This window comes from Hippocampus comes, unplaced genomic scaffold, assembly GCF_001891065.2.
Source record: "Hippocampus comes isolate QL1 unplaced genomic scaffold, H_comes_QL1_v1.1 scaffold326, whole genome shotgun sequence".
In the NCBI taxonomy this organism is placed as follows: domain Eukaryota; kingdom Metazoa; phylum Chordata; class Actinopteri; order Syngnathiformes; family Syngnathidae; genus Hippocampus; species Hippocampus comes.
The window spans coordinates 214,833-228,031 of NW_017805930.1; the positions used below are offsets into that span (position 1 = coordinate 214,833).

At 47.8% G+C, this 13,199-nt stretch overlaps 3 protein-coding genes across 5 annotated transcripts in view; 2 read left to right on the top strand and 1 right to left on the bottom strand.

Moving 5' to 3' along the window:
* Positions 1-2,448, top strand: part of aimp2 (aminoacyl tRNA synthetase complex interacting multifunctional protein 2) — a 4,783-nt gene extending 2,335 nt beyond the window's left edge. For 2 of the 3 annotated variants that reach the window (XM_019889793.1, XM_019889792.1), the window contains exons 3-5: positions 900-986; positions 1,178-1,412; positions 1,775-2,448. In XM_019889793.1, the coding sequence (XP_019745352.1) occupies positions 900-986; positions 1,178-1,412; positions 1,775-2,163 (711 nt within the window). In that variant the 3' untranslated portion in view covers positions 2,164-2,448. Of the gene's footprint in view, positions 1-773; positions 987-1,177; positions 1,413-1,774 lie in introns of all 3 variants that reach the window. The other variant, XM_019889794.1, reaches the window with a different exon arrangement.
* A 1,579-nt stretch (positions 2,449-4,027) lies between these two features.
* Positions 4,028-7,489, bottom strand: zbedx (zinc finger BED-type containing X). Its single transcript, XM_019889791.1, has 2 exons — positions 7,098-7,489; positions 4,028-5,902 (listed from the first exon to the last, which is right to left on the bottom strand). The coding sequence occupies exons 1-2, from the start codon at positions 7,287-7,289 to the stop codon at positions 4,190-4,192; spliced, it is 1,905 nt and encodes a 634-aa protein (XP_019745350.1). The 5' UTR covers positions 7,290-7,489; the 3' UTR covers positions 4,028-4,189.
* Positions 7,490-8,850: 1,361 nt separating this feature from the next.
* cacng4b (calcium channel, voltage-dependent, gamma subunit 4b) overlaps positions 8,851-13,199 on the top strand; it is an 11,686-nt gene continuing 7,337 nt past the window's right edge. Inside the window, exon 1 of the mRNA XM_019889921.1 lies at positions 8,851-9,343. Within this exon, the coding sequence (XP_019745480.1) occupies positions 9,121-9,343 (223 nt within the window). The 5' untranslated portion in view covers positions 8,851-9,120. The remainder of the gene's footprint in view (positions 9,344-13,199) is intronic.

Here is a 13,199-nt window from a genome sequence, read left to right on the forward strand (position 1 = left end):
TTAGATTCATCAGTTTTTTTTCCTGGCTCAAATTGAGGCAGAGGTGGTTGACACGAAGGGAAATAAATTTGGATAAACACGTCATGCTTGAATGACCTAACCCCCCCACCAATATTTACCTGTTTGTTCCATCTGGCAGGGAAACTCAGGATGCCGATAGCACCGACTAGTGTGAAAAAACAAAACAAACAAAACACAATTTGATATGTTTACTCTTCGGAAGTTGCTTTAGGTCTTTTTGTGTACTGCTGTTGATATAGCGCCTCCACAGTGGCGCAATGCTGCAAGTGGAGTTAAAATAAATGGCTGCCGGAAAGGGACATCGATGCTCAATCAGCACAGTTAGCCGTGGCTGGGGCAGCACAAAATTAGCTCGAGGCGGCCACCACACAATTTTGAACACAGGAAAAACACCGTTTATTATTTGTATTGTTTAGCTGGACGGTGAATGAGTGGTTCGTACATCTGCCTCACAGTTTCTGAGATTCGCCGGCCCTTTTATCTTTAAATGCTCGCTATGCTAACATTAACTACCAGAAGCCTGTCTATTCTCGGTTGAACTACTTGATGGACGTCAAAAGATGGAGTGCATGGCCCGTGGAGCCTTTGCTTGATTCTTGTTCTGATTGTGTGGACTTTGCATGTTCTCGTCATGCTTGATTTGGTTTTCTCAGTGTGCTTCAACTGCCTCCCACATTCCAAAAAAAAAAAACATACTTCCTGTCCCCCATCTCTCCCAAATTGATCTTACCGGAATTATTTCCTGTCTGCAGAATGGCGAAGTGGACCCGTCCGTCAGAGCCCTGGAGGCCCGTCAGGACGAGATCATGCGTAAACTGTACGAGCTGAAGGCGGCCGTGGAGGGCCTGGCCAAGACGGTGACCACGCCTGACGCCGACATGGACCTGACAGTCAGAGGCAGCCTCTCGTCCCAAAGCTCCAGCTCCTTCCGGGGCGAGGCCGACCTCGACACGCTACTGGGGAAGGTAGGATACAAATTGGAATTAGTTCCAGCGCCTTGTCGCTATGGCGACGAGGCGCACACCTATCAACCATTTAAAGCGCCTCTTATTAATCCTGGATCAAGTTCAGCTGTTCTAGTAGGCAACCACATTATCTCCATTGTTTATTTTTACCTCCGATAAATGTGTATGAACATGTCCTCCTCTGTCCCAAGGACCTCGGTGCCCTACGCGACATCGTCATCAATGCTAACCCGGCGCGGCCCCCGCTCACCCTCCTGGTTCTTCACAAGATGCTGTGCCAGCGCTACCGGGTGCTCTCCACCGTCCATGTCCACTCTTCAGTCAGCAGCGTGCCGCCTCAGCTCTTATCTTGCCTCGGCCCGCGCCATCCGGACAGCTACGCCCGGCATCTCTTCCAGTTAGGCTTCACCCTCATATGGAAAGATGGTAAGGCACCATTCCAGAAGTAGCGTGTCAAACGTCTCAACTCCTTTGAGCCAAACATACGGTCCGGTCCATAAATGTTTGAACGTGGACACAATTCTCACCTTTTTGGTCTCTTCAAACAAGTGGGAGGCACGTTGGATTCACCGTTCGTCTGATTTGGATGGAAATATCCTGAAATGAAAACTAAGAGTCTGGAATTAAGGCACATCTCGTTTTGTTTCATTTGGAAGAGCCAGAAAGATGAGAATTGTGTTAATGCCTCACTCGGTATTGATGGACCTGACTGTGACTACCACGTGGCCTATGATGAAAACAAACTTTGTTTACGGTGTGTAACCACCCGATGCCTTTTGCCTCTGCAGTCCCCAAACTGCAGATGAAGTTCAGCGTTCAGAACATGTGCCCCGTGGAAGGCGAAGCCAGCGTGGCGCGCTTCCTCTTCAAGCTGCTGGCGCCGTACCCGTCCGACGCGGCGGCGGCCACCCTGGTGGACAGCTGGGTGGACACGGCCTTCCACCAGCTGGCCGAGGGCGGCGCCAAGGAGCGGGCCGCCGTGATGCGCGCCCTCAACTTGACCCTGGGCCGCGGGCCCTGGCTGGCCGGGCGCGACGTCTCCCTGGCCGACGTGGCGTGCTACTGCTGCCTACTGCTCGCCGGGTCCGCCTCCCCGGCGCCCGCCAACGTCCAACGCTGGCTCGAGTCCTGCGAGAACCTGGGCCACTTCGGCCCCGCCAAGGTACTCCTACAGTGACCCTGACCTCTGGCGAAGAGGGCAAAGTGAGAGAAAAACGAACCATGTTAGGAACACCTTCTCATGCTTACCTCTTGAATAATGTCACTCTCGACACTGAGGCACACGCTGGTCTCTTTCTGGCATGCTGCGTTTGAAGAGATTTGAAAAAGGGAGAGGAGGCACATGAGGACTGTGACGACAGGGACGTGTGAATACCTTTTACCCACTTTGTGCCTACCAAATTAATACCAACTGTTGCAAACATGAAGATCTGTTTAATAAATCTACCTGAAGGCATTTAAACAAAAGTGTTGGGGGGTTTGTATTCTTAAACATTTTGACAAATATTTTCCTTTTTACTGCAAATGAATATCGGCTCCAAATATTGGTTATTGGCCTCCTTCTTTACTAATAATCGATATCCGCATTGGCCCTGAAGAAAAAAAACATGTCAGTTTATCTCTATTCAAAAGTCGTACTTTGTCCTGAGTTAATAAAACACTCACTTTGGATCAATCAAGGAAGTGGCACATGGACCAGACTTTAGTTTTCCTGATGTTTTAGCGCAGAACACAAAAGCACTTGGGAGCGAAGCGTACGGGAATACCGCCGTTTGTTTTCCTCACAGAAAGCATGAAAAATGTGACTCGGTATCTGCTGATGTACTCAGCTCATGCATGTCTTAGTTCTCAAGTCAAGGGTCCAATGGGCAAAGAAAGTACACAAAATTGCTTTTTCATCTCATACAGTATTTTTATAAAACATACACATGACATTCAACAGCCGTAGAAAAAAAAAAAAAATCGAAACGAGCAAGAAAATTACCATATTGCAACGATGGAAATTCTAATCATAGTTTGTTTTCATCATCCGGTTGATTGTCAATTACTACCAACAAATATTTCCTTAGGAATGAAAGGATGATTAGAAACGGCATGAATCAGATTTGACATTTATTCGGGATTACCAAACTTTCCTCAAGATAGCGGTCGCCTCTCTTCCCGCGCCTTGCCCATATGCCGTTTTCCAGACGTGCATACGACAACTTCAAGGCTCGACGTCATCACTCCATGATGTCGTTGCGCTTTATGGTAAAAAAATGAGGGAATTTTAATGAAATCTGTTGATCAGATTAGATGGAATTACTCAGTGTGATCAATAATTATTTATAGTGATCTTGTTGTAACTCAGAATTGTCGAAATCCACACAATTGCCGCCTCTCAACAATAAAAGTTCTCCGATGTCTGTAGTCCCCAATGAAAGCAGGCCGATTATCATTGTATTTCATCGAAATGACATTTATTTTGATAAAAAACAATCAATATTTTCGCCTAAGGTGTTACCAACTCAACCCGTAATTGAGTGATCATCAATTTGTCCATGTGTATTTTCGACACTGGCAATTTGAAATATTGTGATATCCTGTTTTGGAACATTCATTCATTTTCCAATCCGCTTAATCCTCACAAGGGTCACGGGGGGTGCTGGAGCCTCTCCCAGCCGTCTTCAGGCAGTAGGCGGAGGACACCCTGAACCGGTTGCCAGCCAATCGCAAGACACACAGAGATGAACAACCATCCGCGCTCACACTCACACCTAGGGAGAATTTTGAGCGTTCAATCAGCCTGCCATGCATGTTTTTGGAATGTGGGAGGCAACCGGAGTACCCGGAGAAAACCCACGCAGGCCCGCGGAGAACATCCAAACTCCACACAGGGGAGGCCGCAGCTGGAATTGAACCCATGACCTGTGCACTGTGAGGTTGACGTGCCAACCACTGGACCACCTCGCCGCCTGTTTTTGAACAAAGAGCTGGAAATTAAAAATCGTTTTTTTTTTTGGAGTCATTAATTATCCCCCCCCCCCTCCAAAAACATTACACAGTATAATCAATCATTGAAATAATCGTGAGTTAAAATATTCCAAAAATGCGTTGGAACTGATGAAGGCCTCCCTCCCAACCTCATTTTATTTGAGTGAACAAACGGCCACTACTTGAGGACGTACTGTACGTCGGGTTCTTTTGAAAGCGGTCAAACGCGCTCAGCTGTTGAGCACGGCGCACACGTTGACGTTGTATCTCAGCAGTTGAATGCGTTCAAAGTAGTCGTCCGTCAGAAAGTTTCGTTGCGAGGTGGCCAAGTTGCCCTTCTCGCTGAAAAGCCTCTGGATGGGCGCCGTGGACGGCAAGGTGGTGTTGTACTTGAGGAACAACTGCTTCACCCTGGGGAAGTCCTGCAAGCACTCGAGGCTCTTGCCGGTTCCTTCCACGTACTTGCGGATCTCCTCGGTGACTCCGCGCTCCTGCACGTGAGCCGTCAGCTTGGCCGAGCCGTAACTGAAAAAGTCGTCTTCGGATTTGATGGTGGAGACGTTTTGGCTGGTGTTGATCTCGATCACGTCGCAGGGGTCCACCTGGGAGGCCTCGGTGGCCAGCAGGGAGCACATCTCCTCCCGCTCGGAGGCGGCCAGCCACCACAGGCGGAACTGCGGGGTGGTGGCCGTGGCAAACTTGGCCTCGTCGCTGGCGAACAACTCGCGGAAGCGCGTGTCGATGGCGCTCACCATGGCGACGATGACGTCGCCGAAGTACTTGGCCGAATCCTTGTGCTCGTTCAGCTTGTTCTTCAGGCTGAGCACGGTGGGGATGACCAGGCCCAGGTAGCATTTCTGCTCGGCTTGGAGAAGCTCCAGCGCGAAAGCCAGCGGGTGGAACACGGTGACGTACTCTTTGAGGAAGTCCATCTCCTCGGGCTGCAGGCGCGCCACATCCAGGCGGGCCGAGAGCTCAGTCAGCTCCCGTTCTGTGAGAGAGATGATCTTCTGCAGGGCGCAGTACTCCACGTTCCAGCGGATGACGGCCGGGACAAACAAGGCCATCTTCCGGATCTCCTCCGCCGCTTCCATGCCGACCTGGAGGTGGTGGCATTTGGTCCAAATGGAGTAGACCTTGGACATCGTGCTGTAATAAAGCTGGCACATGGGTCCCTGTGACACAGCCCGCCAGAAGTCCTCCGTGACGATCTGCTCTAAAGTGTGCGAGGCGCACCGCTGGATGGTGGGCAGGAACAGGAGCATGTCCTGCTCCGGCTCGCCCTCCAGCACGGCGCAGACGTTTTCAAAAACCCCGACGTCGTCGTTGCAATCCGTGCCGTCCAGCGCAAACTCTTTGAACACGTTGACAAATGGGCTGGCGTTGTCGGTGACGGTGGTCTGGACTTTGCTTTCGATACCGTACGCCACGTGGATGTCGTGTATCCTCCCAGCCACCGAGTCGTACGTGAGCCGGCCCTGCATCCTGGCGAAGCCCAGAGCCGCCGACTTACGCTCCAGCGAGTTGCTGTCGATCCAGTGGCACGTCATGCCGAAGAAGCTGCCGCCGCCGACGGTCCACAAGTCGGCCGTGGTGCACACGTACTGGACGGCGGCCAGCTTGGCCATCAGCTCGTCGCGCATCCTCGAGAAACTGAGGTCCACCTTGGAGAATAAGGTTACCCTGTCCATGGGATGGAGACCCTCGGTTAAACCCGTGATCAGCTTCTTGAAGCCGGGCTGCTCCAGCACATGAAACGGCTGACAGTCCTCCACGATGTAGTTGAAGATGAGCTCGTCGATCTTCTCTTGGGTCATGCATTTGGAGAGGATCTCCGCTTTGATCTTTTTGAGTTGACAGTGGCTACTTTCCTCGCCGTTGTACTCCTCCTTCTTCCTCCCTCGCTTCGCATCGGGCCTGGCATCGCATCCTAGATGTGTTCTCTGAAAGACATCATGTTTGGAAGCTTGAGGGCGTGCCTTACCATACGATGCAAAAAAAAAAAAAAAAAAAGTCCACCTTCGTGTGTTTGCAGTTTGGCCTTCACAAAATATTTTTTGGGGTGGGCGGGGGACTGCAGATGTTGTTTGACTATCGTATGGTATAAACCTACGTCGTTGGTATGATTATTTTAGATGACCCTCTTTGCTACTAAGGACATCCTGTTAAGCTTTTCCTCCGCTTTGTAATGTGCCTAAATTCCCTGGGTTGTTTTGTCTGCTCCTGAGTCATGGACTCTATAATTCACACGAGGAAGGCTTTCCTTTTTCAAGTGTTTTATGGCAGAAAAAGGAGTAAAGATTAAACTGTCATTCATTTCATGCAATTTTAAGGACAAATACTTAATCGCTGATGTGTGTCATTATCAGGATCTAAATTAACAGACATTGCGATGTAAAATAGTGTCCATAATCAACCAGCGTTAATTGGCTGGACCGAGTTTGCTCAACCAATCAGATGATGGCAAATGCTGACTTCATCATGTGATTGATTACAGAAACAATTTATTTGAAAGTATGATGGCCAGCGCTACTGACTGTGAAGGCCAAGGTAATATTAACAATTACATGCCAACACTTCGAGGCTGCAGCTTGATTGGATAAATCCGACATGAACACTCATGTAGAAGAAGCGCTGAGCCAAGAGATGGGCTACGATATTCATTCACATAATTAAATGGAACAAATATGAGAAAGAGTCACTGCTGGTGTAGTGGTACACTCGCCGGACTTTTGTGCAGGCACCGTGGGATTGGTTCCCATTCAGTGACGGTGTGGATGTGGGTGTGAATGGTCGTTTGTCTCTACATGTGCCCTGCGACTGACTGGCGACCAGTTCATGGTGTAATGTGCCTTCCGTCCGAAATCAGCTGCTCACAACCCAGTTCAGGATAATCGGTGTTGAAAGTGAGTGGATGGCTGTAAATATTAGAAAGAGACTGTAAATATAGGTGAGGTTGGTGCCAGTGTTCAGGCCAGTCGAGTAGGAGGCCTTGTTGATCCTGACCGCCCACGGCCGGTAGTTAGCAAGCAACAACACCGTCGTGATGATTCAATGAACAGTGTTTTGTTTTCGAACATCAACCTGGCGACGACTAAAAGCGACGGTTCAAAAGTTCATGACGGACTCGCAACTTACGTCCAAATGCTTCTTTAGGTTGGACGTGGACGTCTTGGACGTGGACAGCAGGTTTACCCTCGGCAGACACAGATTACATTGCACGATGATATTTTTTCCTTGATCTGCCTTGTACGTGAAATGGTGGCGATAACGCCAAGAATGGATGGCCGATTTGGTCTCGCCACAGCCTTCATTGAACTCCGTGTCCATTTGGGAAGCCGCGTGTGAGCGCCAAAAGCACTTAAAAAGCAATAAATGTGTCGTAATCCGATTTAGTAATCGTGATTACACGTAAAAGTAACGACGGGCGGCGGAGAAATCCTCATGGAGGAAAAAAAGGGGGCAGGTCTTTGTTTAGACGGAAGCAGGCAGGAGTGGACAACAAAATGCGGTCCACCAATGGCGTCTTGCAGCGGTGATGCGCATGCGCAGAGGAGGTAGTCACGTGACTCGAACCACCAAGTCGGCAATGCGCATGCGATCTAACTTCCCCTTTTCCACCACCACAACGGCAAGCTAGCGCCGCCCCTTGGAAAATATGAAGTACTACAACATTAATGTTTTGATTTCGGTTTCCAAGTCATTGTTGAGTCTTTGGAAGAAACAACAATTTTAAAAAAGCACATGTATATTTTTCATTGATATTATGAGAGTAAGTGAGAAACAAGTATAGCAACTATACTATTAAACGTTAAGAGGTTTACTTTAATTCTGTTTCCCAACCTTTATTGAGCCAAGTTATATTTTTCATGAGAAAAATCTCACACACCATCCAAAAAATATCACAAAAAAGTGAATAGGTCAATTATGTACAGTGGTTCTAACATTTTACAAATAATTAGCTCCCCAGTTCCATGATTAACAGTAAAACATTGTAGTTAAGTAGGACTGTTAGTCAAAAGATGTTTTCATTCCTCAAAAAAAAAATTACTATTATTTTCAGCCACTTTTATATTTGAACACTAACACTGCTTATCCTCACAAGGGTCGCGGGGGGTGCTGGAGCCTATCCCAGCTGTCTTTGGGCAGTAGGCAGGGGACACCCTGAACTGGTTGGCAACCAATCGCAGAGCACACAGAGACGAACAACCATCCGCGCTCACATTCACACCTCGCGACGATTTGGAGTGTTCCATTAACCTGCCACGTATGTTTTTGTGGGAGGAAACTGGAGTGCCCGGAGAAAACCCACACAGGCATGGGGAGAACATGCAAAGTCCACACAGGGAGGCCAGAGCCAGAATCGAACCCTGCGCCTCCACACTGTGAGGCAGACGCGCTAACCAGTCGCCCACCGAGCCGCCCGGCTGTCATTCAAATTGTGCTTTTCCACCTTTGGTACTCAAAGCGCTTTGCACCGTTTCCTCATTTACCGACTCATGACGCAGCATCAGGAGCAGCTGGGGGTTCGGTATTTTGCTCAAAGACACTTCAACAAGGTCACAATGGCTAGGGAATTGAACCCCCAACCTCTGAATGGGGAGACAACCACTCTTCTGAGCCGTGCCACCTCCAAATTATCATAGCAAGTATTCACTGACAGTAAACATTAATTTTTACTTTTGGGTGCATTCCAGTCTGTTGGTTTTTTTTTTCAGTCCTACCAGAGTATTTTCTTTAAAGACAATACTTCTGCGGATGACAAGCTTATCAAGTAGCTAGCCTCCATTGGTTGCATTTCGATGAGGGTGGTGTCTCCTTTAAAAGATATTGACGCGCTCAACTCCGAGAGGATTCTTTTCGACAAATGAGATGGGGAAAGTGAGGGGGGTGGGGGGGACTGCCAGATTTTTAGTAGGACTGTCTTGACTCATGAATGCTTCGTGGCAGCCTATTTTGGGAGCATTTCTGCGTTGCTTTCGTGAGCTTCGGCTACTATTGTTGAAAAAAAAAAAAGTGAGCGCGCTCCTCAACAAGTAGGCGCATGGCCCCCGCGCATTGACGCGTTCAGTGCGCGCGCGCGCGCCCCGGTGTCGGCGTCCGGACTGTGTCGTCTACCGAACATACCGTCGGGTGTTTTTCGCGTGTAGCATGCGGAAGCATGGCTTGGTGTGAGCGCGGGGTTCAGACGCTGCTGGCCACCGTGGGGGCTTTCGCCGCCTTCAGCCTCATGAGCATCGCCATCGGCACGGACTACTGGCTCTACTCGCGGGCGTACATCTGCAACGCAACCAACGCCACCGCCGACGAGTCCCAGCCGCCGCCCAGGAGCAGGAAGGGGGACCTCACGCACTCGGGACTCTGGAGGATCTGCTGCATTGAGGGTGAGTCCGGATGGAACCGCGTGACACTTGGGGTCCTCCGACTCACTTTTTACGCACGCAAAATGTGTTCGTTGCGCTTTTGGTGGGGGGGATGCTCAAGTGGTAAAAGTGGGCATCTTCAAACCAAAAGGTTCTGGGTTCGAGCTTAAGCCCTTGTGACCCTGCCGGAGTGTTTTTGAGCAAGATGCTCAACCGCCGGTTGCTCCCGATAACGAGGAGGCATCGTGAGAGCGCTTTGAACGTCAAAAAGCCTGTTTGCCATTTTTATGTCAGCTACTTTCTCTTATAGACGTTGTTTCCCCTTCAAGGGTTCAGTGGCTCGTCAGTGGGGTGCGACCCCTCCTCGACACAGCTTTTGCACCCTGGTCACTTGACTCTCTTAGCTTGGAAACAAGAAGGGACTCTTTTTAGACCTTCATGGGCGCATTTTAGAGCTGGTTGTCAGATTATTGAGAGGTGATATGATGACGGTTGGCATATGCGGGCTCAGTGTTCTGAGGTTGAAGGTTCGAATACGGGTTCCGTATTTCCTGAGTGGCGATTGCACGTTCTCCTTGCGCTTGCTTTGGTTTTCTCTGGCACTCTGGTTGGTTTCCTCCCTCATTGCAAATGCATGCATGTTGCAGTTGCATATATGCTTGTATCTATATTTATATTTTATATTGCATTCTGTACTGTGTACAGTTCATTTTTCTTAAACATTACCCCCCCCCCCTTTCAATTTTGCTGCTGTAGATTGCAAATTTCTGCATTGTGGGACAAATAAAGGTTTTCTTATCTTTCTTATCTTTGTTGGATTCATAGGAGACTCTGAATTGTCCGTAGTTGTGAGTTATGTTGTCAGCTGGCATCCTAATGAGAAAAAGCATGATAGATAGGAGTAGAAAAAAAAAACGCTGTTTTGCTGCCAGACTACAAAATGCCAGACTGCAACTGCAATTTTTATACAATCACCCCTCAATGGCTTCCCACCACTGCTTTTTTAGGTGTCATCAGTTTCTTATGAAAAAAATGAGGACACATTCAAATAGTTCGTCTGGTGGCAATGAGCAGTTTAGCTTTCATATATGCGACTTTCGGTGGAAATTTTACCAGGATGCGATTGAAGTCAGATGGATTTTAGGGGGAGAAAAGTTTTATCCTCTCGCCCCTGAAAGGCTCCACACAACTGCTTGTGTGTAGGTCTTAAAAGACACACAACACAATGCATTCAATCGTCTGGCCTAAAATCTATCCAGATGCCCTTAAAAATAGGCTTTTATGGGGAAAACACCAGATTACACCTGGAATTGAGCTGTTTTATACACTCCCCCTAAAAAAAGCTGACCAACAATGCCATCTAGGTCCTGCAGATTTCTTATCCAAAGACGCACAACACACTAGAATAATTCGTCTTATATTACTGAACTGTTTAGCATTATTAGATGCTGCTTTTTCCAAACGTCCTGAAAAAAAATGTTTTTACGGCCAAAATGCCAGATGACACCTGAAATTGACTTGTTTGATAGACTCACCCCTCAAAAGCTTTGCACTTGAACATGTGGAAGATGTTAGACATTTCTTGTCAAAAGACTCACAGCATAGTCGTATAGTTTTTTTTGTAGTAGTGAGAAGCTCAGTATGTTTTTTTTTCTTTGGCTTTTTGATTATATTTGATTCTATTTAAGATGAAGGGAAGACAACAGATTGTGCGTACGATATGTAGAATGTATGATTGGGAGATACGGTTGCTCTGAAAACTTTCATCTGCGATAGAGTAACAAGTGGAACGGAAAGAAACGGATTGCTTCCTGGCTGTGACATCGCCTTGTGGAAAACTTGGTGCACACAATAGCAGTCAAAGTATACACATTAAAAAAAAAAAACAAAAAAAAAAAACAAGTGGCGTGTCCATTCACTCTGAGCAAAGTGCCCACTGATCGTCGACTTTCATTCACGTCTTCCGTGATGCTGTTGCTTAGCAACATCCCTGTAATCGCTATGGAAACATGCCCGCTGATTTAAAAATAGATGACTCGGAGACAAGTCATGTCCGAGCACAAAAGTAAAAATATAGATTTAAAAAATGTGCTATGGTGTGGTGAAGCTACTTTTACACTTTTGTGTTGTGAGAAAACGGAAGTGCACTTATTGTTTAACGTCTCGCATTAGATTGGACGCAGACAGATGCTCTTTCATTGACCAGCCTTCCCTCCTTCACTCCTTCCTTCCTTCCTTCCTTCCTTCCTTCCTTCCTTCCTTCCTTCCTTCCTTCCTTCCGGCCGTCACTGGATTTGTCACCTCCTATTGAGGAGGTCGATGAGATGGATTCGCTCACATTATGAAATATATGCGATGAATTATCGTTAAATGAGGGGAAAATAAGAGAAGCACCGACTCAGCAGTCAGTGGGTGGTACTTTGTAAAACATTAACAACAATCATAATAATCAGCACTATCATTTTGGAAATAGAATAATAAACTTAAGGATAATAATAACAATAATTAAAACACACACACACACACACACACACACACACACACACACACACACACACACACACACACACACACACACCAATATACATATACATACAGTATATATATAAGCCAGCTAATCACAGCGCACACATAGACAACTATTTGCGACAATCACACCGAGAGACAATTTGGTGTGTTCCATTAACCTATTTGGAATGTGGGAGGAAACTAGTGTACCCAGAGAAAAGCCACACAGTCCCGGGGAGAACATGCAAAGTCCACAAAGGAAGGCCGGAGGCGGAATTGAACCATGCACCTCCTCACGGTGAGGCCGATTCGCTAACCAGTTGACTGCCGGGCCGGGAGCGCGCACACACGCATGCACACGCGCGCGCGCACACACACACACACACACACACACACACACACACACACACACACACACACATTATCCCTGATTTCCTTTTTTTGGGGGGGGGGTGTAATAATTTGTATTTAACTTATGTAAAATACATTTAATGGAATCATCACCCCCCCTCACCCAGTTTTCATCTATTTAACTATAGTTTTAATGTTCAAACTGTGCATGTTTTATGATGGCCTTGACGGTGATAGTTGGCGAGCTCAGAATTGGTTTGAGGCGGTAGTTGATGTCAAAAGTTGAAGAAAAGCTGCTCTAGACACTTTCCCTGATATTATGGGAACATACAGGATGCATGATAAAAGCGTGTCAGCGTGAAGACGGACACGTTAACACCGGCTCATTGTCACTCTTGCGCATCCTGTGTCTCGGTAGCCCTGTTCAACAAGCGTCACCTCGTCGGCCGCGGGCCTGCTGCGTTGTGACCTTTCGCCAGGAAACTGAGCCAATGATGAGCTTGTTTTGCTTTACAAAGTATCCTGCGTTACTTAACAGCGTTTTACTGCCGATGAACCTACGCTGAGGCCAAATGTGTCCCTGACCTTGCTTCTTTTCAGCGCATCGCTGTCAGGTCGAGGCTTACCGTAACGTGTGCCGCTGCAGTAAATAAAGGCCACTTGGAGACGGAGGAGTAATGGAATGAATCAAGCAATTAGCAGTTTACAATAAACATCCCACGGCGTGTCGAGCTGTGATGGAGCGGATGTGTTTGGAGTGAGAAGGCGGTGTAATTTGCGCGCGTTTTCAGGCCTTGTGGGTGTGTAGGTGAAGGTGGCTTCGGGGTGGGGTGATTGTAGCGCCATGCCATGCCATTGTGTCATTTGAGCATAACTAAGAAGTCACGGGTGGGCGCTAATTAGTCAGCAGACTTCGTCGGACTCACCCTGTCTTCCTTTACTGCTTAATTAGGGCACAGCATTTGCATACAGTGAGCTGCCAATTACACAGAGACTTCGAGATACAACATAACCCCCC